At 36.0% G+C, this 26,668-nt stretch overlaps 2 protein-coding genes and 1 pseudogene across 2 annotated transcripts; 2 read left to right on the forward strand and 1 right to left on the reverse strand.

Moving 5' to 3' along the window:
- Positions 1–1,426: 1,426 nt before the first annotated feature.
- On the forward strand, positions 1,427–3,142 carry LOC149142532 (endoglucanase 17-like). The gene is made up of 7 exons (XM_089451505.1): positions 1,427–1,588; positions 1,702–1,791; positions 1,904–1,996; positions 2,086–2,247; positions 2,335–2,449; positions 2,562–2,725; positions 2,816–3,142. The coding sequence occupies exons 1-7, from the start codon at positions 1,427–1,429 to the stop codon at positions 3,140–3,142; spliced, it is 1,113 nt and encodes a 370-aa protein (XP_089307631.1).
- Positions 3,143–10,177: 7,035 nt separating this feature from the next.
- LOC149142533 (UDP-glycosyltransferase 71K3 pseudogene) lies at positions 10,178–10,768 on the reverse strand (annotated as a pseudogene).
- Positions 10,769–11,397: 629 nt separating this feature from the next.
- On the forward strand, positions 11,398–14,044 carry LOC149142534 (transportin-1-like). Its single transcript, XM_089451506.1, has 4 exons — positions 11,398–11,679; positions 13,415–13,504; positions 13,674–13,751; positions 13,898–14,044. Exons 1-4 carry the CDS (start codon positions 11,464–11,466, stop codon positions 14,042–14,044), a joined length of 531 nt encoding a protein of 176 aa, XP_089307632.1. The 5' UTR covers positions 11,398–11,463.
- Positions 14,045–26,668: the final 12,624 nt, after the last annotated feature.

Genomic DNA, 26,668 nt, shown 5'->3' on the forward strand with positions numbered 1-26,668 from the left:
AAAAGCGCAAATCATATACCTAATAATTATATATAAATGGGAGTAACCTACAAAGCTCAATTTAATCAAGAATTACTAGCACTTTTTGTGGAGGCAAAGGGTTGTCTTATAATTAAATATGAAATCCATATTTTAAATAATTGTATAAACCTTTTTAATTGATGTTTAATTTTATTTTCCTTAATAAAAATACTGATAATAATATGATATTCATTATTAATGATTTTATCAATGATGATGTTAATGTGGTTAACAAGAAATGATATGACGAATGGTGAGTCGGACTTCCATAAAGAAACGTTCTATTTTATATTGAATTTTGTTGTTTTGAAGATCAAATAACTTAATAATAACATCAATAATTTCACTTTGGCATTGATGGGTTATTACATTCTTTTTAGCGGAGCCCAGTCGAGTAGCCTGACCCATTGTCTAATAATCCCCATTGGCTTAGAGGCAAGTGATTATGGTTCCTCAGAGAAGAGAAGCGAGATGCAAGTGATTGTACGTTAGCACACGTAGGGGATTTTAATCTGTGGCCTATCGCAAGGGGTGCCTTAACAATGCACCCATTCACCGTCAATCGAAAGCCCTGTGGGCCTTGATGGGTTATTACATTATACATATCTCTAATGAATGTTTAGTAATGGGATCCAATATTTGTGAGCCATATGAGAAAATTAAAATACTTTCCTCTTGATCAATTTTGAGGTTACACTCATTAGGTCTTCCACCACTCAATTTCTCTATGAAGCTCATTATTTTTTTTTTTATTTTAGTAATATTTAATCTATGCCTTCACGAACTCTCAATTTCCTTGTAAATCTCATCAATTATGTCTATGTTTTTGTAACACTTATTTTCTTCTCAAATCAAGGAATAGTAAAAATATTTTTTTCCTATCTTAAAGGGTTAATGATTTCCTCATAGTAAATCATGGTTTCTTATGGTCAACATCTTTGCAACACCTTAATTTATTCCTAAACCTAGTTTTAGTAGTACTATTATATTTAACATTGTAAAAAGAACCATCTTCCCTTATTTGCCAAACATAAAAACAAGAAAGTATCCGTAGTCCATGCTCTCTTTAGGGAAAGAAATATCCATAATTCATCCTCTTTTTGTTTATGGGCATATTTAATTACGCCGTAAGGCGTTCCTTCTAGAAGGAACTCTCTTCCATGCTGTGGTGTCTCGTTATGGGCCTTTAGATCGATTGTTAGACGATGGAATAAACACCAACCATTAGATTGTCGTGAAAAATGTTGTAGGCTGTTCAGATTATTGGAATGTTTTCCATCCTTAAGACAGTTGTCACTCAATGATGGGCCTTCCCCTCAATTTTGCCATCCCCTTCTTCATTTCCATTCCCCCTCTCCTTCCATTAATTCCCTCGCCGCTCTTTCCACTTCCTCTCTCTTCACCAATGCATCTGCGCCCTTCTACGCTTCAATGCCCACCTTCATCTCCTTCACTAGAAGGAAGGCATTCATTCTCTGTTCAGCAAAGAGAGGCCAAGCGATCATCGGCACTCCATGTAAGATGCTTTCGATCGTTGAATGCCCTTAAAGATGGATCTGATCAGAATGTATGCAATTTTTGCTCATAATATTCCTGCTTTAAACCCGCAGATCAGATAACTGGTTGCACGGTTCAGCTTTTCATATGATTTCAATGACCTAATCACTGAACTGAATACAGGTTGATTTGGTTGGAGGATATTACAATGCAGGCGACAACGTAAAATTTACGTTTCCAATGGCTTTTAGTACTACGCTGTTAGCCTGGAGCGTGCTGGAGTTCGGTCATTTAATGGGCGGTGAGATTGGTAATGCCATTAATATTGAATTTAAGTAGACCGCTACTTATTCATTCCATTCGTACGCGTATTTGTCCTCCATAGCTCTTCGACTTTGCAGACAGATACAGGGGATCTTATTGTGACAGCCTTAAGTCTGGAGTTTGCTCATTTAACTGCGGCTTTGATGGATACCAAGTAAGTTTTCTGTTTCATTTATTCTCACCCGGAAAAGTCCCGTCAAAATACCCAACCTAACTTCCAGTTAATACTAATGGGGATTTCAGGATGAATTGTTGTGGGCTGCTGCATGGTTGCACAAAGCATCGGCCAACAATTCGTATCTGCAGTACATTGATAGCAATGGCAAAACACTGGGAGACAATGAGGAGTTACATGAATTTGGATGGAACAATAAGCATGCTGGCATTCATGTACTGCTCACCAAGGTAATCACTCCATGCAGCTTCACAGTGCTCATATCAACTGTATTGAATTTCAAAGCCATCTATACTCGTGTATCTTTTTATACGCAGGAGTATTTGTCCGGGAATGGATGGTTCTTAAAACCATACAAGGGATACGCTGACAAATTCATTTGTGCCCTCTTTCCTCAAACACCTTATCGACCACATGTTCAATACACACCAGGTTCCCCTAATAGACTCTCTTTCTTTTTTTCCCGGGATTTTGTATGTTTGTTGTGTACATCGTGCTGCTGCGGGAAGATGAATAAGCTAATTGGAGAGATGTTGTGTTACAGGTGGGCTCATATACAAAAGTAATGCAAGCAATATGAAGATTGCGACGTCAGTATCGTTTTTGGCATTAACGTATGCCAAGTACCTGAGCGACGCGTCTCGAGTGTTGTGGTGTGGGGGCGTGGAGGCAACTCCGGCAAGGATTCGCGCCTTTGCAAAACGACAGGTAGGTGCACCACCTACTTCACTATAACTGGTTCTTGGTAGAAGTCAAGAATGCATTTGACATTGGTGTATCGCCATTATGGAGTTGCAGATTGATTATATATTAGGGGATAATCCTCTGAATTTATCATACATGGTGGGATATGGCTCCCGCTTCCCCCGACGGATTCATCATAGAGCCTCATCCCTGCCTTCTATTGCCGATCACCCGGAATTCATTGCATGCAAAAGTGGGGTTTGTTACGTCCATAGAAATGGTTCCAATCCTAATCTTCTGATGGGAGCAGTTATTGGAGGACCAGATGAACACGACCAGTTTCCAGCCGATCGAACAAAATTTCAGCAATCGGAGCCCAAGATGTACATCAACGCTCCTCTCGTTGGTGCGCTTGCATTTTTCAGCGCACATCCATCATGATTTCCCAGAGATGCTAAATCCTGACACGTTTCTTTACATTTTCTCAGAGGGTGGCATTTAACTTTTCATTTCTTTAAATTTTCTCAGAGGGCGGCATTTAACTTTTCATTTTCTTTAAATTTTCTTAGAGGGTGGCATTTAACTTTTTGTTGAAAATGTAATTTCAACGCCCTACGTACGCAGCCCAAAACCGCCAGCATGAAACCACAAACCGGCCAGGGCATATCGCACCGCTATCAAACGAAAAGCTGTTTCCGTACTATCTGCTCCGATGCAATTTGGTGCTGGCACGTGGCTCTTGCCTGACGTAGGCAACTTTGACCCATCGGAAGGTAAAGCTCAGCAGTTAAGTGCCTTCCGATATCCTCTCCACCGTCCGATTTGGTTGAATGTCCTTCGCCGTCGATCTCCGGAAGGTGCACGGGCCCCCGACAAGTCAGATTTTGAGTGAAGTGGAAGTCTCGTTTGCGTTGACCGCCGTAGGAGGAATTTATGATTTTAATGTTTGTCGTAGTGTGTTTGGTGGCGGCCTTTAATATTATGGTGAAGGCTTTTAATATAGATATGGGCATGTCTTTAATTTCTATTATGGGCATATGTCCCATATGTCATACGTTCTTTATTTTTTATATACACGTCATATGTTAAAATGGTTTTGTGTGTTGTAGTTTATACATAAGGTGCATGCGCGCGATATTTTTTTTGTAGTGAGTGGAGTGGCTACGCACGAGAGTGTGTGTTTTTTTATTTTGTAATTGCACAGCAGTGCGTTATAGAAATGGAACTGTAATATTTTGATTTCTGCCATTGAAGAACACAGAGTTGTTTTGTAAAATCCACAGCAGTGGAAAATCTGTGAGTGCAGCAGAGCTTTTGTGATTCCCTCTTTGAAGAGAGGAAGAAATATGTAACAGAATGTTTGTTTTTAATTAATGGAAATGCTTTGTGACTGTGTAATGCTGTCTTGTGAGTCATTTTGGTTTTAAGAGGATCCCTGTCAAAAGATCCTGGACAGAGTAAACAGAGCATTGTCTCTGTGGTGAATTTTATTTGGTTTTTGGTATTTGTCCATTGAAAAATACCCAACAGTGGTATCAGAGCAGGCTTAGGCTCTTTGAAGGAGACAAAGAAGCTGAAGGGAGAAGGTTGTTGCTGCAGCAAAACCTCTCAGGCAGTTAGAAGACTCAGACAGCTCAGGATTCAGGTATTCTTCAAAAGCATTTCTTTTGTTATTGCAGAAGACAGTTAGTTGTTTTAAAAAAAATATACACAGTTAAGGAATGGCTAGCACAAGCATGGGTTTGTTTAACACCCAGCTCCCACAGTTTAATGGGAAGAACTATGACTACTGGTCAATAACTATGACAGCCCTGCTTGCTTCCCAAGATTTATGGGAAATAGTTGAAGAAGGTTTTGAAGAACCAGCAGATGAAACTGAGTTCAATGCATTAACTCAGGGAGAGAAGGATCTGCTGAAGAACAATAGGAAGAAGGACTCAAAAGCCCGTGTGTTGTTGTATCTAGCAGTAGACCAGAGTATGTTTCCAAGGTTAGCAGCAGCTAAGACAGCCAATGAAGCATGGCAAACCCTTAAGACAGCCTATCAAGGCATGGAGAGAGTGAAGACAGCAAAACTACAATTGCTGAGAAAGGATTTTGAGAACTTGAACATGAAGGAGTCAGATAACATTGACTCATTCTTCACTCATGTGATTGGTGTAATCACACAAATGAGAACTCATGGAGAAACCATTGAAGACAGAAGAATTGTGGAGAAAATATTGAGGGTCTTACCCTCAAGGTTTGATGCCATAGTCACCACCATTGAAGAGACAAAGGATCTCTCAAGTTATTCAGTTGATGAGCTACATGCATCACTGATAACTCATGAGCAGAGGTTGAGTAGGAATGAAAACTCATCCCTTGAGCAAGCCTTCAAGACCCAGATGTCCTTTGGAAGAGGAAGAGGTCAAGGCAGAGGAAACAGAAGAGGAAGAGGCAGAAGCCAGAACAGAGGTGGAAGGAACAACCCATCAAATGCACAAGGAAGAGGCAGCAATACAAATCAGAACCAAGGCCAAGGCAGCAGCCAACAAGGAGGACAATATCATGCTCAAGGACAAAGGTATGATAAATCTAATGTTCAATGCTATTATTGCAAAAAGTATGGACATTATGCAAGTGATTGCAGAAAGAAACAACATGATATGAACAGCAGACAAAATGCAAATGTTACAAGAGAAAACAGCAGTCAAGACAATGTTCTGTTAGCTTGTAACATGGCTGAAACACATAGTGAAGACATATGGTTTTTAGACTCAGGTTGCAGCAACCATATGACCGGAAACATAGCCTTCTTTTCTGCCCTAGATAAAAATGTGAAATCAGAAGTCACACTAGGAACTGATAGTAAAGTTTCTGTTATGGGAAAAGGAGAAATAAAAATACTTTCAAAGCAAGGAGAAAGGAAAACCATAGCAGATGTATACTATGTCCCCAGAATGAGATGTAATCTCTTGAGTATTGGACAGCTTGTCCATAAGGGGTACAATGTTTTCTTTAAAAATGATGTGTGCACCATCATGGACATACCACCCAGCAAAAGATGCATTGCTGAAGTGAAGATGACAAGGAACAGGATGTTCCCTCTCAGGATCCGGGCAGATTTGAAAAACAAAGGAGAAATTGCAGCAGTTACCCAAGAGGCTTTCCAAAGCGTGCCAAAGGATGAGAATTGGTTGTGGCACTTGAGATTTGGACATCTCAATTTTGGAGGCCTAAACTTATTGAGCAGAAAAGGAATGGTAAAGGGATTACCATTGATAGAGAAACCGGACAGTCTATGTGAAGGCTGCATTTTGGGAAAACAACATAGAGAAAGTTTTCCATCAGGGAAGAGCATAAGGGCAAAGACACCCTTAGAGATTATCCATTCAGATTTGTGTGGACCAATGCAAGCTCCATCATTAGCTGGCAGCCTATATTTCTTGACATTCATTGATGACTGTACAAGAAAGACTTGGATATATTTCCTTAAAAACAAAAGTGAAGTGTTTGAGAAATTCCAAAACTTCAAGGCACTTGTTGAAAACCAAAGCGGGCTGCACATTAAAGTTTTGAGAACTGATAGAGGAGGTGAGTATATCTCCAAGGAATTCCTAAGATTCTGTAGAGAAAATGGAATTAATAAACAGTTTACAACTCGGTACACCCCACAGCAAAATGGAGTTGCTGAAAGGAAGAACAGGACCATCATGGATATGGCGAGGAGCATGCTAAAGGCAAAGCATTTGCCAAATGAGTATTGGGCTGAAGCTGTACATTGTGCAGTTTATATATTGAACAGGTGTCCTACAAAAGCAGTCATGAACAAGGTGCCAGAAGAGGCATGGAGTGGGAGAAAGCAAGGAGTCACCCACATGAGAGTTTTTGGGTGTGTGGCCTATGCACACATTCCAGATCAGCTAAGGAGGAAGTTGGACAGCAAAGGGGAGAAATGCATCTTCATTGGATACAGTGATGAATCCAAAGCCTACAGGCTGTACATTCCATCTACCAAGAAGTTCTTTGTAAGCAGGGATGTTCAATTCATTGAAGAGGAAGCTTGGGATGGAAGCATAGAGAAGACAGTTAATGTTAAACACTGTTTGTCTCATGATGAAGATGAAGAGGAAGTGGCTGAAATGAATCCCCAAACAGCAGCGCCAACACAAGGACAGCAAGGTACACCATTGAGGATCAATGAGAGTGCTTCTCCAAGCACACCACAAGGAGGAAATTCAAGTGCATCTTCAAGCACTTGCACACCAAGTGAACGAGGTAAGAAGTTTAGAAATCTAAGTGAAATTTATGAAGAAGGAATGAATTCCTTATTTGCCTTGTATTGTCATGTTGATGATCCTATTCATTTTGAAGAAGCTATTAAAGATAAGAAATGGATAGAAGCTATGGATGAGGAGATGAATTCCATAGAGAGAAACACAACATGGGATTTGGTTGAGTTACCAAAAGGCAAAGAAGTCATTGGTGTGAAATGGGTCTACAAGACCAAGAGCAACGCTGAAGGCAAGATTGAAAGGCACAAGGCAAGGCTGGTTGTCAAAGGCTACAAGCAGCAGTATGGGAGAGATTATGAGGAGACTTTCGCACCGGTTGCAAGAATGGAAACCGTGAGAGCAGTGCTGTCCATAGCAGCTCAAAACAAATGGAAAGTCTACCAAATGGACGTGAAGTCAGCATTCCTAAATGGAGTGTTAATGGAAGAGGTCTATGTGGAACAGCCTCTCGGATATGAGAAGAAAGGTGAAGAGCACAAAGTGTGCAAATTGAAGAAAGCTCTTTATGGGCTGAAGCAAGCGCCAAGAGCATGGTACAGCAGGATAGATTCATATCTATTGGATAATGAATTCGACAAGTGTGAAGGAGAACCCACAGTCTACATCAAGGAAAAGGATGGTAAGATTTTAATTGTTGTCTTGTATGTAGATGATGTTATTTTCACAGGTAATGATGATCAGCTCATTGAGAATTTTAAATCAGTCATGAAAGATGAATTTGAAATGACTGACATGGGTTTGTTGAGATACTTCTTAGGCATAGAAGTAGATCAAAATGAAAAAGGAATTTTTATATCTCAAGCAAGATATGTAAATCAAGTTTTGGGCAGATTTAACATGCAAGAGTGCAAGGCAGCCATCACTCCCACAGTAATGGGATTAAAGCTCAGCAGAGAGGACAGCAGCAAGGATTTTGATCCTAGCCTCTACAAAAGCATTGTAGGCAGCCTTATGTATTTAACAGCAACTAGGCCTGATTTAATGTATGCTGTTAGTTTAATTTCCAGGTTCATGGAGAGGCCGAAGGAGGCACATTGGCAGGCAGCAAAGAGAATTTTGAGGTATGTCAAAGGCACTAAAATGTTTGGAATTTTATATCATGCCTCAGAACATTCAGATTTGGTTGGATACACTGACAGCGATTGGGCTGGAAGTATAGATGATCGGAAGAGCACTTCCGGTTATGTTTTTAACATGGGTTCAGGAGCCATCTCATGGGCTTCTAAGAAGCAGTCCATTGTAGCATTGTCTACAGCAGAGGCTGAATATGTGGCAGCTACAGCAGCAGCATGTCAGGCAGTGTGGATGAGAAGAATGTTGAGAAGCTTAGGCCAAGAGCAGGCAAAAGCGACAGTGATATTTTGTGACAATAGCTCAGCTATTGCATTGTCAAAGAATTCAGTGTTTCACAAGAGAACGAAGCACATTGATACAAGGTTTCACTACATCAGAGAATTGGTGAACAATGGAGAAATTGTCCTAGAACACTGCAGGACTCAAGAACAGGTTGCGGACATCTTGACAAAGCCGCTGGATCAGAAAAGCTTTGAATTTTTGAGGAAGTGTTTGGGTATGACCGAATGCCCAGCAGTTGAAATTAAAGGGGAGTGTTGAAAATGTAATTTCAACGCCCTACGTACGCAGCCCAAAACCGCCAGCATGAAACCACAAACCGGCCAGGGCATATCGCACCGCTATCAAACGAAAAGCTGTTTCCGTACTATCTGCTCCGATGCAATTTGGTGCTGGCACGTGGCTCTTGCCTGACGTAGGCAACTTTGACCCATCGAAAGGTAAAGCTCAGCAGTTAAGTGCCTTCCGATATCCTCTCCACCGTCCGATTTGGTTGAATGTCCTTCGCCGTCGATCTCCGGAAGGTGCACGGGCCCCCGACAAGTCAGATTTTGAGTGAAGTGGAAGTCTCGTTTGCGTTGACCGCCGTAGGAGGAATTTATGATTTTAATGTTTGTCGTAGTGTGTTTGGTGGCGGCCTTTAATATTATGGTGAAGGCTTTTAATATAGATATGGGCATGTCTTTAATTTCTATTATGGGCATATGTCCCATATGTCATACGTTCTTTATTTTTTATATACACGTCATATGTTAAAATGGTTTTGTGTGTTGTAGTTTATACATAAGGTGCATGCGCGCGATATTTTTTTTGTAGTGAGTGGAGTGGCTACGCACGAGAGCGTGTGTTTTTTTTATTTTGTAATTGCACAGCAGTGCGTTATAGAAATGGAACTGTAATATTTTGATTTCTGCCATTGAAGAACACAGAGCTGTTTTGTAAAATCCACAGCAGTGGAAAATCTGTGAGTGCAGCAGAGCTTTTGTGATTCCCTCTTTGAACAGAGGAAGAAATATGTAACAGAATGTTTGTTTTTAATTAATGGAAATGCTTTGTGACTGTGTAATGCTGTCTTGTGAGTCATTTTGGTTTTAAGAGGATCCCTGTCAAAAGATCCTGGACAGAGTAAACAGAGCATTGTCTCTGTGGTGAATTTTATTTGGTTTTTGGTATTTGTCCATTGAAAAATACCCAACACTTTTCATTATGGATTCTCAAGAAATAAATCATGAATGTTTCTAGAAACAGGTTGAATGAATCCATACATTCTGGTTTGCCTCGTTGTTACTCACTTTCTGGATAGATTCATAAGGAACAATGGCGTCTTTTATGTTTATGCCCTTTTGCCTTATCGCCATGGTCGATAATCGCACTACTTTAAATGATGAGTGCTTGTACAAGACGTATTGTAATATTTGTACAAGACGTATTGTAATATTTCAGTGCTAGAAAGTGTCATTAAATGTTTTTAATGAAAGGTGGTGTTCATCCCATTGTGACAATAAAAAAATTATGTTCGATTCAACCCATTATAACATTTATTTTTACGCCGTAAGGCATTCTCTCTGGAAGGAACTCCTCTCCATGCCGCGGTGTCTCATTATGGGCCCTTAGATCGATTGTTAGACGATGGAATAAACTCCAGCCATTAGATCGTCGGTGAAAAATGTTGTAGGCGGTTCAGATTATTGGAATGTTTTCCATCCTTAAGACAGTTGTCACTCAATGATGGGCCTTCCCCTCAATTTTGCCATCCCCTTCTTCATTTCCATTCCCCCTCTCCTTCCATTAATTCCCTCGCCGCTCTTTCCACTTCCTCTCTCTTCACCAATGCATCTGCGCCCTTCTACGCTTCAATGCCCACCTTCATCTCCTTCACTAGAAGGAAGGCATTCATTCTCTGTTCAGCAAAGAGAGGCCAAGCGATCATCGGCACTCCATGTAAGATGCTTTCGATCGTTGAATTCCAACCGCAATGAAAAAGGAAACCGTCTGTGGATAGATGAGAGAGGACAGCAATCTGAGGCGCCCATGAATGCACCACAAATCCATGGTCCTGGATTCGAGTCTCGAAACCCTCAGGAAGAACCTCCCTCATATCTGCTTCGGTAGTCATCATGGATTCAGTTGGAGGAGGAGGCTCCTTACGCAACCCCCAAAGGAACCGCTGCACGCTTGCTTCTAGCCCCAAAGCTAGTTCCTGAATCTGATTCTCCGACAGGGTGCCGCGGCTCCCAAAAGAAACGAACTGAACTGACGAGGCGGGCTGGCGGTCCAGCCATTTGAGGCAGCCCTCCTTTTCAAACTTCTCTTCAGATTCTGATAGAGGCAAAGCTATTAGCAGCCCAACGGGATAAATAGAAGGGGTCATTTCAACAGCAATCAGAACCTTCCTTCCTTGAGAGCTTTTATTTGCGCTGGTTCCATTTCTTGGCATGTATTTATCAGAATTCCACGAGCTTCCTGAAGCCGAAGGGAATGTTGAATGAACCAGTTGAATGAAATATCAGATCTGTCTAGAAGAGGGTCTGGCAAATCTATTCCGAGAATCGGCGGAAGGCCCGTCAGAAAGAAATTATAATTAAAGTGGATGTAAAGTAAAGCTTATTAAATTATAGTGTCTCCTTTATAAAATGTGAAAAAAGAGTATTACAATACTTTTTCACACATGCCATCTGATCAAGCAGCATATAGTTCTTTTTATTATTGGGTAAGAATTTGTAGCAGAAAACTGTCTTTCAAATCCCTTTATAAAATGAGGACATGGTTTGGGTTATTCTATTTCAAGATATTGTAGCAAAAAGTTGTATTGCAAGTTGCAAGGGATTTATAGATTTGGATTAGAATTCTTTTTCATATCTGCGATGTCACTGCTGCTTTTTGATTATATGGTGCCTTCCCTTGTTTTATAATTATCAATAATAATTGATCTGCATTTTGTTTGGTGAGATGTGAGGCATCTATGGGATTTTAATTAGAACTTGATTGCCTGATTTTACTTGGCCTTATTTTAGATGCATCTACTAATAGCTTGACATGTGTGATATGTCACATGGACAGGGAAAATCTGTTGAAGTACGATAGGCAGCAGGACTGCTTTTGAAAAATAATCTGAGGACAAGTTTTCATCTGATGATTGCTTCTTATCAACAATATATCAAATCAGAGTTGCTACCTTGTCTGGGGGCACCAGATAGACACCTCCGTTCAACGGTAGGAACTGTTGTCAGTGTTATTGTTCAGCAAGTACAGGTGCGGGGTTGGCCAGAATTAATGCAGGCACTGGTTCAATGCTTTGACAGCAATGACTTTAATCATATGGAAGGTGCTCTTGATGCACTATCAAAGGTAACTCAAGGTCTCACTTTTGGCTCTCCGTCTGTTGTAATATATTCCCAGAGTATATTTTTTGTTTATCTCAACAGATTTTATGTATTTCATAAGAATTCAAAGTTGTATGTTTAAAATTCTTTTGCCTATGTTTCAGAGAGCTGCATTTAAAACTGGATTTGTTCTTTTGGATCTTTTTTGGAAATTATCATTTTTAATAATAGATCTAAATTCTAATCAAGCCATGAGAGTGGAGTAGTTATGGAATTTTCTTGTTTGATGAGTAATAATGTCCCAGATTTCGTTTGCTGACACTTGCATTTCTGAGAACCCCAAAGGATTTAGGAAACACCCCCTTACCCCCTCCAAAAATAAAAGAAAAAACTCGTTAACCTATATTCAACCTTTTGGTCACAGCTTCTACTGTAACCAATTCCAATTCCAATGTTTGTTAGATTTTGGAGTGCACACTTAGAAATGAACAGTTGATAATGGAGAGAATATGAAATTTTATTTTATTAATGATGCTGTAGCAATAATATAAAATCTTTCATGTATATCATGTCATTTATAGCACCCTTCAGAAGTGAGGGAAATTTCTGAATGGTCGTGACATTTTTATCCTGTTAACATGGAAGATGTAACTGTTTAAGTTGCATGAAGGTTGTGAGATTTGGATCATTGCCATGTGCAGGTGGTGACAAGAATGATCTAGTTGTGTTGTTTGTGGTTGCACAATTTCTCATACAAAAACAGATCATGAATATGCGAATTTTAAAGCAGAGTACATTGTTATGTAAGCATTTGAATTGATTTTAGGTTTTTTTTAAAGTAGATCCTGGGCTGTCTTTTTTCAAGGTTGCCATTTTAAACATATTAAGACTTGTCTGCCTTTCTCTCAGATTGCCTTGTTTTAAAAGTCATATAAAGTAAGTTTCTTGTGGAAGTAATGGGCATTTGTCTATCATTTCCAATACAGAAGTAGAAAAGGTTGCAGCAAACAATATATAAGAGACGCAGCAAACAATATATAAGAGATGCTATGGGATTTAAACCTTGTTTTAATGTTTTTGGCTGTTGATTTTAAAAACTTTTGAACAAGGCAAATGGTTTTATTGTCTGCCAAAGATTTCTCTATTTTTGGTAAATGCTTTTTAAAGCTGTATGAATGGTTCTGCTCATGCAAGGGATATGTAATTCATAAGTAGATGTTTTGCATGCAATATAATTCGTTCCTTTAAGGATTTAATATTCATGGATTTGAAAGTTCCTCTTGTTTGAAGGGGAGCATGTGGGTCAAAAACAGTCTCGATACATGTACTTTAATACATTCTCTCTAAGGTTTTTATCAAGCACACTTGGCATATCCAAGTGATCTTTCAAAAGGTGTTCTTTAATTAAGGGCAATCTTGCAATATGGGTCGGGGAATGTATAGCGAGGGTAGAAAGAAATTATCCCAGCAGGAATAGTGAATGCATTGGGATTGTGCTTGAGGTGGACGGGGAAATCGCGGGGTGGGGGGGATGTGGTTTTGAAATGGGAATATTTTGCGGGAGTTTATGAGATCCATAATGTGCATGGCAGCTGCAATATATCTCTGCTTTCAAGAGAATGAATTGGATATGAAATCATTTGACCACAGCAATGCATGGGGATGAGCTTTCTAAGTGTTGATTCATTTTTACAACTTTGTAGTAGGTTTTGTACAACAGGGAGCCTATTTATGAACATAACAATGTGCTGCCCACGTAGATATGTGAAGATATACCAGAGGAACTAGATGCTGATGTGCCAGGTTTACCAGAGCGAGCTATCAATATATTCTTGCCCAGATTATTTCAGGTAAATACCATTGGAGAATTTGTTCTAGATTGTTGATAGCATTACATAGTTGTTTTGTCAGGATTTGATGGGAAACTAGCATAACTCATTATCAAAGGAGAATGCTTTATGTTGGTTTCAACTTCCAACTAAGCTCCAATGTATTTACAACCTTTTAATTGCTTTGCAGTTCTTCCAGTCACCTCATGTTTCTCTCAGGAAACTAGCACTTAGCTCCGTAAATCAATTTATTGTGTTTATGCCGACAGTAAGTTTCTCTGTAACCACAATGCAATGTGAAATAACAGTCAGGGTCTAACTGTCTACATATCTTTATGCTGTTAAACAAATGCAATGTATTAGATTCAATAAGAAAGTTAATTGTTTCTAAGGTTTATATTTTTGTGCATGCAGGCCTTGTTAATATCAATGGATCAATATCTTCAGGGCCTATTTACTCTTTCTCAGGATCCTGCTCCTGAAGTGAGGAAACTGGTCAGTTATCGTTATTTATCTGCCATTATCTTTGCTCTTTGTATAACGTTGGTCCTTTCATCCTAGTGCATGCAGGTGGACGGGGAAATCGCGGGGTGGGGGGGATGTGGTTTTGAAATGGGAATATTTTGCGGGAGTTTATGAGATCCATAATGTGCATGGCAGCTGCAATATATCTCTGCTTTCAAGAGAATGAATTGGATATGAAATCATTTGACCACAGCAATGCATGGGGATGAGCTTTCTAAGTGTTGATTCATTTTTACAACTTTGTAGTAGGTTTTGTACAACAGGGAGCCTATTTATGAACATAACAATGTGTTGCCCATGTAGATATGTGAAGATATACCAGAGGAACTAGATGCTGATGTGCCAGGTTTACCAGAGCGAGCTATCAATATATTCTTGCCCAGATTATTTCAGGTAAATACCATTGGAGAATTTGTTCTAGATTGTTGATAGCATTACATAGTTGTTTTGTCAGGATTTGATGGGAAACTAGCATAACTCATTATCAAAGGAGAATGCTTTATGTTGGTTTCAACTTCCAACTAAGCTCCAATGTATTTACAACCTTTTAATTGCTTTGCAGTTCTTCCAGTCACCTCATGTTTCTCTCAGGAAACTAGCACTTAGCTTCGTAAATCAATTTATTGTGTTTATGCCGACAGTAAGTTTCTCTGTAACCACAATGCAATGTGAAATAACAGTCAGGGTCTAACTGTCTACATATCTTTATGCTGTTAAACAAATGCAATGTATTAGATTCAATAAGAAAGTTAATTGTTTCTAAGGTTTATATTTTTGTGCATGCAGGCCTTGTTAATATCAATGGATCAATATCTTCAGGGCCTATTTACTCTTTCTCAGGATCCTGCTCCTGAAGTGAGGAAACTGGTCAGTTATCGTTATTTATCTGCCATTATCTTTGCTCTTTGTATAACGTTGGTCCTTTCATCCTAGTGCATGCAGAAATTACAAAGATCTATATTGTTGGATTAATATCTTGTGCATGTTCAATCATCAACTAGTGAAAACATTGGTTGTAGAAGAGAACACGAGAATGGTGAGACACTAAGGTTAGACAGGTGTTTGTGTGGTTATTCCATGTGCTATTTTTGCTGCATCAACTATCCCAATAAATGACAAAATGTTGAGCTTTGCAAATTGCCTTGGCTGTTGAAGATGAATTTCTGCGGATTGTTTATCTTCAAGAATTGTAACTGCTATTAGTTGCATCCTCAATTCAGGAGCTCTGCTATTCCAGTCAGAAAGTGAAATACCAGAGTTCTATTTCAAGTGAGTAGCTTCTTAGAAGCTAGGAAAAACTCTTAGCTGACATTGAGGCGCAACTTGGGAAGGTGATATATGGTGTATTATTGTTGCAATGGCAGGGGATGGATTTTTATTGCTGGTTGGACCAAAAGAAATTGATGCAAATCGATATTAACTACTTATTGATAATTTTGCCCACTGAGTTCCCTGAGGTCGAGTATATTGCTTTCCTTGCTTATCAAAGAGTATTGCTTATCAAAGAGTATTGATTCCTTTTCAATTTCAACATTCTGGATAACCAAATCTAGTTCTCTGTAATCATTGCAAAAGGGAGTCCATTATCATGTAGGGTTTGAATTGTTATTATCCTCTTGTTGCATGCTAATCTTGATCATCTTGTTCAGCTTCTAAGGTTCTTAGTGGCCTATCCTTTTCAGATCCTTTGACTAACACTATATCTCTCCAATCTTGTAGGAAGGTCATCAAACTCTCCCTTTTATCTGCCATGGTTGGCCAGGATTAAAATTTCAAAGGGAGTAGCCAGAGGCATGTCTTATTTACATGAAAGGAAGTTTGTTCATGCAAATATTAATCCAAGCAACATCCTTCTAGGCTTTGACATGGAGCCATACATAGCATATTTTGGGCTAGAAAAGCTACTGGACATTGCCAATGTCAAGTATAGTAGCTCTGCTATCCACCTAAGGAACCTTGAAGGTATATTTTCAGGGAGAAAACGCTCCACTGGCTCCTGCCATAGCCTGCAAACAACACCTGATTTGCTGAGCAGTCCAGGCACATCCAAGAACTTTGTATCTCCTTACCAGGCCCCAGAGGCATTGAAAAATCTCAAACCCAACCAAAAGTGGGATGTTTATTCCTTTGGGGTTATTTTTCTGGACATTCTTACTGGGAAGCCACCTTCAGATAAGGATTTTACAGCATGCGGTCAAAACTTTGTTAATGACAAGCATCGCCTTTTGCACATCATAGATCCTACTCTTCAACCAGAGGTTGAAGGAAGGGAAGAAATCTCAGTGTCTGTGGGGATTGCATTGAATTGTGCTTCTGCTTCCCCTCAAAAGAGACCATCAATGAAGGAGGCATTGCATTTTCTAGAAAAAATGCCATCATCCACAACCGATTAACCAATTCTTTCTTCCTATGTATCATCCTTGCTTTGACATAAGTTGGACAGAGATGAGGACTTACACCCACATTCCGTATTCAACAACTCTACTTAGACATTGCCATAACTGACATAGACACCTCTATGATTGGGACTCAGACAAACTCTGTTGTCAACTCAGCTGCTTATGAAATCTCTAGAGTCTTCTTAAAAATTTCAGTATTCTACAGTTGAGGATTGTAGCAAAACTCAGGGATCAAACTTAACTCCATGCTTATGAGGCATCCGCGTTCTCACAGTTTACTTGCAGCTCATTCTCAGTTTTAATGGGAAGGTGATATATGGTGTATTATTGTTGCAGTGGCAGGGGATGGATTTTAATTGCTGGTTGGACCAAAAGAAATTGATGCAAATCAATATTGAAAATTAGATTTATTGGTTCAGCTATAGTTTGCATATACAAAGAAGAAACTGCTCCTTTTTTAGGTTAGAATATTTATATATACATGTTCATCTCAGCAACAAATGATAATCTATCAAAACCATGAGAGTGCTACACAACTTCCTTCATAAGCCTTCTTAGGAAGACCATGAAATAAGACAAGTGACCCTGTGCTTGTATTTGTATCTTATTCTACATAACATCTTCTTACTTAGCTAGAGAACAATTGGCTGCAGCATTTATATAAGTTTCTATGGAATGTTTCTGCTGTTATATATTGAACAGGTCCATTATACCGTATTATTGGATTTTGCAGAGTCTATCCCTGTTTTCTCTTCTTTAGAATATATATCAACCCTTTTGTTTTGTTTCAAGGATATGTTGCAGTTTATTTCATTTCTCTTTTATCTTTAAGATGGATATTTATCTTTTTTATCACCACGTTCTCTGTGGTTCATTTAAATTGGATATTTGTCATTTTGTTCACTGGGTTCTCTGTATTTTGTTATAACTAGTTATTGATAATTTTGCCCACTGAGTTCCCTGAGGTCGAGTATAATGCTTTCCTTGCTTATCAAAGAGTATTGCTTATCAAAGAGTGTTGATTCCTTTTCAATTTCAGCGTTCTGGATAACCAAATCCAGTTCTTTGTAATCATTGCAAAAGGGAGTCCATTATCATGTAGGGTTTGAATTGTTATTCTCCTCGTGTTGCATGCTAATCTTAATCATCTTGTTCAGCTTCTAAGGTTCTTAGTGGCCTATCCTTTTCAGATCCTTTGACTAACGCTATATCTCTCTAATCTTGCAGGATGGTCATCAAACTCTCCCTTTTATCTGCCATGGTTGGCCAGGATTGAAATTGCAAAGGGAGTAGCCAGAGGCCTGGCTTATTTACATGAAAGGAAGTTTGTTCATGCAAATATTAAGCCAAGCAACATCCTTCTGGGCTTTGACATGGAGCCATACATAGCAGATTTTGGGCTAGAAAAACTACTGGATACTGCCAATGTCAAGTATAGTAGCTCTGCTATCCACCTAAGGAACCTTGAAGGTATATTTTCAGGGAGCAAACGCTCAGCTCCCGCGATAGCCTGCAAACAATGTTTTAATTTAGAATAGAATTATCATGGTAAATTGGTATAAGAATATTAGTAGAAAAAATCACCTAGTTATAAGCCTAAATATTGGCAAAGGCTAATTCTTCATGTGGCATAATCAATTAGCCATGTTATCTTGCTACATGATGCAAAAAAATGACCCATGGATCCTAATACTTTTTAGGGCTCTTTTTCAATTCAATAGGCTTTTCTTCTTCTTCTTCTTCTTCCTGAGATGGTAAAGATAATGACTCAAGAATGACTCTAAGCTTACTAGATAACCAAATTCTCAACATACCTTGCAATGCATATTTGTTACACCTCTATTATAGACCAAGACAAATGTAACAAATCAATGTACACTAGTGCATCAATATGATTGTTTTCACATAAGGCTTGATCATTAAAAGGACATTAAGGTTTGTACCTTTTGGGACAATTGCTAGTATAGTCAACATCAGAGAAAATACAAACGACCCAGAATATGAGAGAAAATACAAATGACCTAGATCCATTAAAACCTTGAAAGTTTGTTCATGAACTCTCTGAATCTGGTATAAAATGTGTGCTGTATTTGAAACTTCAATTTGCCATTAAATTAATGGGACACGAATTCCCACAAAGCAGTTCAAAAAATGTGCAATTAAGTTGAGCTTTCATCTTGTCATTCAATTGATGGACACTCAATATTAAATATAAGATAAATATATAGGAGTAGCATGTGAGTGTTAGATTTATAAAGAAGATTATTTTTATTATTAATAAAAATATAGATAGTTAGTTTCATTTTAAAGGGTTATAAATATGAGTTATAAATACAAGACTTAATAGGTTGTAAATATTTAAAGTGTTGTAAATATGAGTTATTAATTGTTTTTACTCAAAATCTGATAAATAGCAATTTAGCAATTTCTTTTTAATTGAGTGACTTAAATTCATGTTTCTTTAGGTTGAAGGTAAAGCCACTAAAGTGCAAAAATTGTGATGCCAATAATTAGAGGGATTGTCATCATGGGGTGATAAGAAATTTAATATTCCAAGAAGAGGAGGTAGTAGTAGATTCTAAATAAATTAGCAATGCAACAACATAAATGTTTACAACAAATTTAGAGAGATCTACCTTGTTGAATAATGCACACACTACATGGATAATGGATTTCCGCACTTTATGCCCTACCGCGTTTTCTTTGCAACATCTGGTGCAAATGCTAGTTATAATTCGGTACTATGGAAAGGAGACTTACTTTCTACCTATTATCCAATTTATACAATAAATACCTTATCATATCCCTACTCTCTATAATAAAAAAATCCATCCTATAAAAGGGTAAAGCAAAACTTATAATTTTTATTTATAATATTATTTATTAAGTTTTCTCAATCTTCCTTACTATCTTCCTAGATATGATATCGTGCACCCATAAGCATCACACATAAAAAAACTATTATCCAATTTATACAATAAATACCTTATCATATCCCTACTCTCTATATTAAAAAAATCCATCCTACAAAACTTATAATTTTTATTTATAATATTATTTATTAAGTTTTCTCAATCTTCCTTACTATCTTCCTAGATATGATATCGTGCACCCATACCTTATCATATCCCTACTCTCTATATTAAAAAAATCCATCCTACAAAACTTATAATTTTTATTTATAATATTATTTATTAAGTTTTCTCAATCTTCCTTACTATCTTCCTAGATATGATATCGTGCACCCATAAGCATCACACATAAAAAAAATTAACGAGTTTAAAAACATGTCCTAGCCAAACTTCTTTTTCTCCCTCCATAATGTAGTTTATAATTATTTTCCATTGCAACTCCGACTAGTTTTCCTTCCATGACTACAATTTGAATTTAAACTAGGTTAAATGTCAAGTGCAAACTACTTGTACAGAAAGATTTGTTGCGAATCATAATTATCATAAACCAAATTTGAATATATTACATGCCAAAATTTAATGATTATTATCTTTATATTATTGGCGTTCATAACTGACACAAAATTTCTCATGCGTTTGAAAGTGGTTCTTAATATCACAAAATCTCATAATTTTAAAGAAAAAGGTTGTCTATATAAAAGCGACGATAATTACTAAAAATGCAAGATTAATACCAAACCATGAAGCTATTAACTTGTTTATATAATAACTAAATAAAAATAGTTGATTGTGAATGATACTCTTGTTTGAATCGGGCACTATAATAATTTTTCTGGACTAATTCTTATTACTTTTATAAAAAATTCTTTTATAATTTATTATAATTTAATGTGTATTAGTAATTTTAAATATAAATCAAATGCAAAATTAAACTAAAAAATAAAAGAAAAAGACAACCATCGCATGCGAGTGAAAATTATTTTGTATGTAACGCGATATACAGTGATATATAATTTATATAAAAAGTGCATAACTTCTATGTTTTCAAATATATTTCTTTCCGCGTCAAATGCAAAGCGACGAAATCAATGATCTTTTCTGCATCTTCCTTTTCTTTCGGTCCGGTAATGTTTTGTAACTTTGTACTTATATGTTTTCTTTCTGCAAAAAGTGCGTAGCTTTTACGTTTTCATTAAATTTCTTTCCACGTCGAAGGCAAAGGGATGATATCAATGACCTTTTCTGCATCTCTTTTCTTTTCGTTGGATAATTTTTATGTATTTATATTTTTTCTTGGGTCTATATATATAGAAGTGAGATAAAAAGTATGCAAGGTTTACAAATTTATATTTCCTTAAAGAGCGTGTAGAGTGTCCTTTGATCAAAGTGCGTAGTCATGAATATGGGACCATGGGAGTTACTTTTTCTCCAGGAATCTTAGAATAGAAGCAAAGCAATCTGATACGATCATACAATTACAATCGTTAATGGTATCCGCCTTACAGTGGGTTGTAAGTTGCCTATATTAAATTATTTCAGATATGGAAGAATCCCTTAATGGTTGGATGACAAAGCGCACCTTTCACTTTTGTTTTATTTAATATATAGCAAGTTGATGTGTACAGATGCAATAGGGTCCTTGACAGCGGGCCCTTCGGTCATCAATTTATAAGTCATTTTTCCTGCAGATTTCCTTCAGTATCCCGATATTGAAAAAAAGACCGATTGCAAAAGCAGCTATTACAGAAGGTGAAAGTGCGCAGGAAGAAACAAACATATTCTGTTTGTCTGTCAAAGGGTTTTGGGGGATTGTTAAAGCCCGCTTCCAGTTTCAGTGGCTGAGCTTTGAAGTACAGGTAATTCGTTTCTGCCGCGTATTTAAAGGATTGTAAGAACCGCTCTCATCAGAAATACGTTGTGATATGGCAAGAGTGATGGACCTCGTCTCCTCGCTGGTATTATGCATTCCCTCAAGCAGGAGTATACCCTTGATGGTTAAGCAACTTACTACTTTAGCTCGCACCCTCTACTTGTTTCTTCAGAGGAGGATAGCTAGATCAGATCTGCCTGGGGCAACTTACTCTGCTGGCAACCCTTCACCATATGACACTTGTTATGAAAGCCATCACAGATCTACTATTCCATGGAATAATCTTATGGTCGGTTATATTAACTCCGTGTGATAGACCGCCTACTCAATCTGTTAATGCTATTACAACCTATGTGTACTCCTCCCTAATTTTATGTGTATTGCCTGTACATACATCCACCAAGAATTATAAGAGGCTGGTAGTGAGCTGTGTGGGCATTTATACATGGAAAATTGATTCATCCTCCATGGCTCTTCCCATGTAAGTAGAACGGACCATCTCTTCCCTTCGGAAATTCTTTTTTCTGAGTCCTTCGCTGATTTCCCACACTTGGGAATGTTTTAGATCACATATTAATAAATATAGTTCATATATTAAAAGAAATGCTATGTTCATGTACTGTCTTTAAATTTCGTATACTCCCAAATGTAACAAAATAGAGTTACAAAATTCTATTGTGTTGCCTTCATTTTGGTGGTAGACAGGAATTGTTTATGAAATTTTGTGCATATGAGTTTAGTTTTCAATGTTTTTTTCTGTCTATTGAAAGAAATGCTCTCTGAAACACCATTTAAAGCTTGTGTACATCTAAATATAATAACATATGGTTACAAATTTTATTTTGATGTCTTAATTTTAGTTGCAGACGAGAGCTATGACTGATATCGGCCTTTCACAATAACAGCAATAAATTATATGGTATTGTGTTGTCTTGAATTTTGGGGACATACAGGAGCTATTATCGATACTTTCTCTTCTCAATCACTATTAGATGTATTAGAAATGCACATGGGATAGATATACAGAAGCTCAGTGCGCAAGCTTCAAAGTGTACAGTTGCCCATCGATTCTCCTTTTCGGTTTTCTTATTACATTTTTATACAAAATGGAATCTATATGATAAGTATAGATATCTATTCTATGATAGGTATCGATATCTTCAAAACTTAAGTTTAAATAATAATATTGATATATGTGAACCAAGTTGTAATTGATGTGGTTACGGAAGACACTAGGTTTTATGAATAAAATTATTAAATTTGCAGTTGGCCCAATTTCATTTGGCTGAATTTATTGGATGGGATTCGAAATCTCAAGTTTTTTTTGGCCCGTTTCCAAATCCCAATTTTTTTTTTAATATCCAATTTCTAAATGTCAAGTTTTTTTGGACTGGTTTCCAAATCCCAAGTTTTTTTTAATATACAGCCATGGTTTATTTTTTATTATATTATTTATTTTTTTATCACTTTAATTATATTTTTCAAAAAAAACTCCAATCCCCTCCGATCCCCACTGACCAAAGTCCTGGCTTATTGATAGTCACCAACTGAGTTGGCTCATTGAACTCTTCAAAATCCCAAACTTAACATGAATAAGTCAAATACAAACCCTTAAAATTTATTAAGTAACAAAAAAAATTATAAAAGAACAATAAAATCCTAAAGACTAAAGCTTACTTAATCTTATGGTAATGTTGTTTTTGAATTTCATCTTGACAATGAAGGATATATTAATAAGGATTAAGTTAAAGTAAAATTATTTTTTTAATAATATTTTTCATTTCTATGTGTTTATTTTGATCTTCAAATTTTGATATATTAATATTTTATTTATACTATACATAATTAAATTTTATAAATTTATATATTTATAAAGAATTATAATAAAAGTATAATATTTCTATAAAATATAAAAATTTAGTATTTAAAACATATATATAAATATTATTCTCTTTATTTTTTATTATATATATATATATATATATATATATATATATATATATATATTTATATATATATATATATATATATATATATTTTGAAAATTAAATATATAAAAATAGTTTAAATTTTTGTTTCTACTTATTAGTTTTAAAGATATGTATTATTTATTTATTTATTTTCGGTATATTATACACATTTAAATTATATAAATTTATATATTTATAAATAAATATAGTAAAAATGTAAGATTTGAATAAATGCAAAAAAAAAACATATATATTAAAAAATTAATTATATTCTCTCAATATTTAAATATATAAAATAGAAGTGTAATATTTTAATAAAATATAAAAGTTAAATTTATAAAAAATTACATGTAAATTAAAAAAAATATTAAATTTTGTTGTCATTTATTATATGTGTTACATTTTTTGTTTAAATTATATACATCTAAATTATAAAACTTTATATATTTATAAAAAGTTATATAAAAAAACACATGTATTTAAAGAAAATTATGTTAATTTTTTATTTATATGATAAACACTTAAATTATATAAATTTATATATTTAAAAATAATTATAATAGAAATATAATATTTGGATAATATATAAAAGGTAAATATATAAAAACATCATATATCAATATTTTAACATATATATATATATATATATATATATATATATATATATATAATAGTATGTTATATTTAATGCCAAATTTTATTTTATCCAAATTTTATAGAAATTTAAAATCATGAACACAAGGTAAATGAACTAAATTGTAATTGAGAATAACTAATAATTGCACCACATGTTGCAAAACAAAAGTCGTAAGACAGTAGCATAGGAAAGAGTAGCATCAATCCTTTACTCTTCCATGATGACAGTGAAAGTGTCACCAGCAACATCTGGATAAAAAATCATTGATGCGGTTAACACTCAAAACCAATTCAACCATTTGAAACATTGTGAAAACATACAAAATGTTAAAAACTTTGTTTCTATATTGTAGAAGTCAAATAAAAAAGAAAAGGGACAAATACAAAAAATCAATAAAATGAAACTAGAATGCATATGGGCCAACATTATTTCAGTCTGCACCACGTCATCCAATGGTTAGATTCTGAATGTTTTACAAGATTTTTTTTCCATCTAGAATTGAGGGTTTATCCTGCAAGGGCTCCTACTGATACTTGTCCACAATGTGCTCATATTGAATATTGTGTAGGATTGCCTAGACTTCATAACCCTATGAGAAAGAAAGGTTCCTTCACTTTTAAGTGGCGTAATTGTGGATCATAACTAGAGGACTGTCCAAACTTCATGACACTCCAAGAAATAAAGGTTCTCTTGCTTTTCACCAACCTAATTGTTGTTAGACATCATTTTGTCACCATGAAACTTGATTGATATAAATAGATTTCTTGCCATATGTGAACATATTCCAGTGAACTCCCTTAGAGGTCAAACAATAAAAACTCCCTTGAAGAAGATGAGAATTTTGGGAAAAATGGCTTGTATACCTTATTAAGTATGACTTGGACACTTTTCCTATAAGCTTTTACACATTCATTGTACTTATCCTTGAGAACAGTGCAGAATTGCACTTTGTCTATCACTATAGACTGCGCAGGGGAATCAAAGAAAAATAAAAGTATAAAGTGAGATCTAGAAGCATTGTGGGGCAAATATATCCCAGTTGAAAGCTTTGAGGTCATATCTATTCAAGCCAAACCCCTCAGATGATGGACCTAACTCTCTTTTTTCAAGGAACCTTAATCCCCAAATTAGGGGATGTGATCCTCCTCTTTTGGATTTGAGACTTCTTCCTCTTATCCTATAAATTGGGAAGAGGGTAGAGTGATTGAGGAAGTCACAAAAGATAGACTTATGTTATTGAATTGAGATTGGAAAGCTTATCATCTAATGAAGGGGTTGGAGGCATTTGGGAGGAACCTCATGACATCAAGGCAAAGGTTGTAAGGTTCTTCTTTATCCTTGAATTAATACAAATGAATCCTTTTTTCCATTGTATTATCTTACTGAAATGATGAATGGTTTATAGTTCTTTAAATATTCATTAAGGAAATTTTAGTTTCTAATCTGCTTGATCATTAGATTAAGCTTGTCTGAATTGTTATGTTGCATATTCCTTTGATCTTTATTATGTTTTTGGTTTCAGGTATTTTCTAGCATTGAGAAGCTACATCTGACAAGTGGGGTTCTTCATCAAGCATTTTGCAAATAGGTTAGAGGCTTATTCACCGTCTTTTATACTCATAATTCAAATGACGTAATCTTTGCAAAAGAGTTATTCAATTGTTCTTTTGTTTCTAGTTTCCCTTAGGGTCTAGGGAGATCACTCTTGTAAGAAATTCTGGGATTTACCCACCTAACAAATTGGTGACCATACTAAGGAATGCTACTCTTCTCTTCTCTTTTATTGGTTTTACTTTCTAATCTTCTTTGTCTAGCTGGAGCAGAGTCTTAGAAAATTTATGATCTTTCAAATCCTTTTGGTTGGATTTCTTTCTTTTTATTTTTCTTGGATTTCCCATACCTGGGCGATTTCTTTTCATACACAGAACACAAATATGCACAATTTGTGTGTTAAACAACTTGCGCATGTGCATTGCTTTACACTGCTTACTTGTGCACTTCCTAGAAATGTTTTAAAACTTTAAGTTTTCCTCTACCCATCTTCTTAATTTTTGTTTTAAAAGTGTCATCATATTTGTTTCAGTTTCCCCATAACTTTTTTGAACTTGTTTTAGTGCTTTATGAAGTCTTTATGAGAATTGGTCACTTTTGCGAAATTGGTTAAGGTTTTGTCTAACTTGTTTGTTGACTGATAAAAAAGAGATAGGTTTTCTTCAAGATTACTATATTCCTGTCTTTTTCTATCAAATACACTAGATCCATTATCAATCTTGCTTATTTGTGATGAATTTATTTGTTTAATCACAAATTAGGGTTTCTCAAGAATTAGTGTTTTGATGATATGTGCTTCTTCTGCTGATTGAAAACATAAGTCATTTTTATTCCAGTACTGAAGTTAAATCAAAATTACACTTTAAACATTGATTTCATAACATTCATTCAAGCATTTTTCATTTTAAGGATTTCATTGGGTGTTTCGAATTTGAATTCCTTTCGTCATTGCTCAAGCATTTGTCTCAATTTCTTAACAACTTTTGCATGTTTTTATTTTCATTTTTTCAAAACAATATCCCCCTCAATGCAAGGGCGGAATTGTGTCTGAGTGTTAATCACCTTTTAGTTTCACTATTTTTTGTCTTTGGATTTTTCACCCAATTTCCTTTACTTACAATTGATTGGTTCTTTAGTTGTATTAGTGAAGGGAAATAGTCTTGTTTTTCTTTCATTACTTTGCAATCATCTTGTGTCTGTTTTGAAGAGTTCTCTTGCATGGATTACATTTGCATGCTTTTCAAGAAAATTGTGCATAGATTACATCATGTGGTTTGCAACTTAGAGCTTTGAATTGCATTGAAAATTAGAAGTGATACAT

This window comes from Pinus tabuliformis, chromosome X (assembly GCF_031772625.1).
Source record: "Pinus tabuliformis cultivar Carrire ecotype Pingquan chromosome X, CPIR1, whole genome shotgun sequence".
Classification (NCBI taxonomy): domain Eukaryota; kingdom Viridiplantae; phylum Streptophyta; class Pinopsida; order Pinales; family Pinaceae; genus Pinus; species Pinus tabuliformis.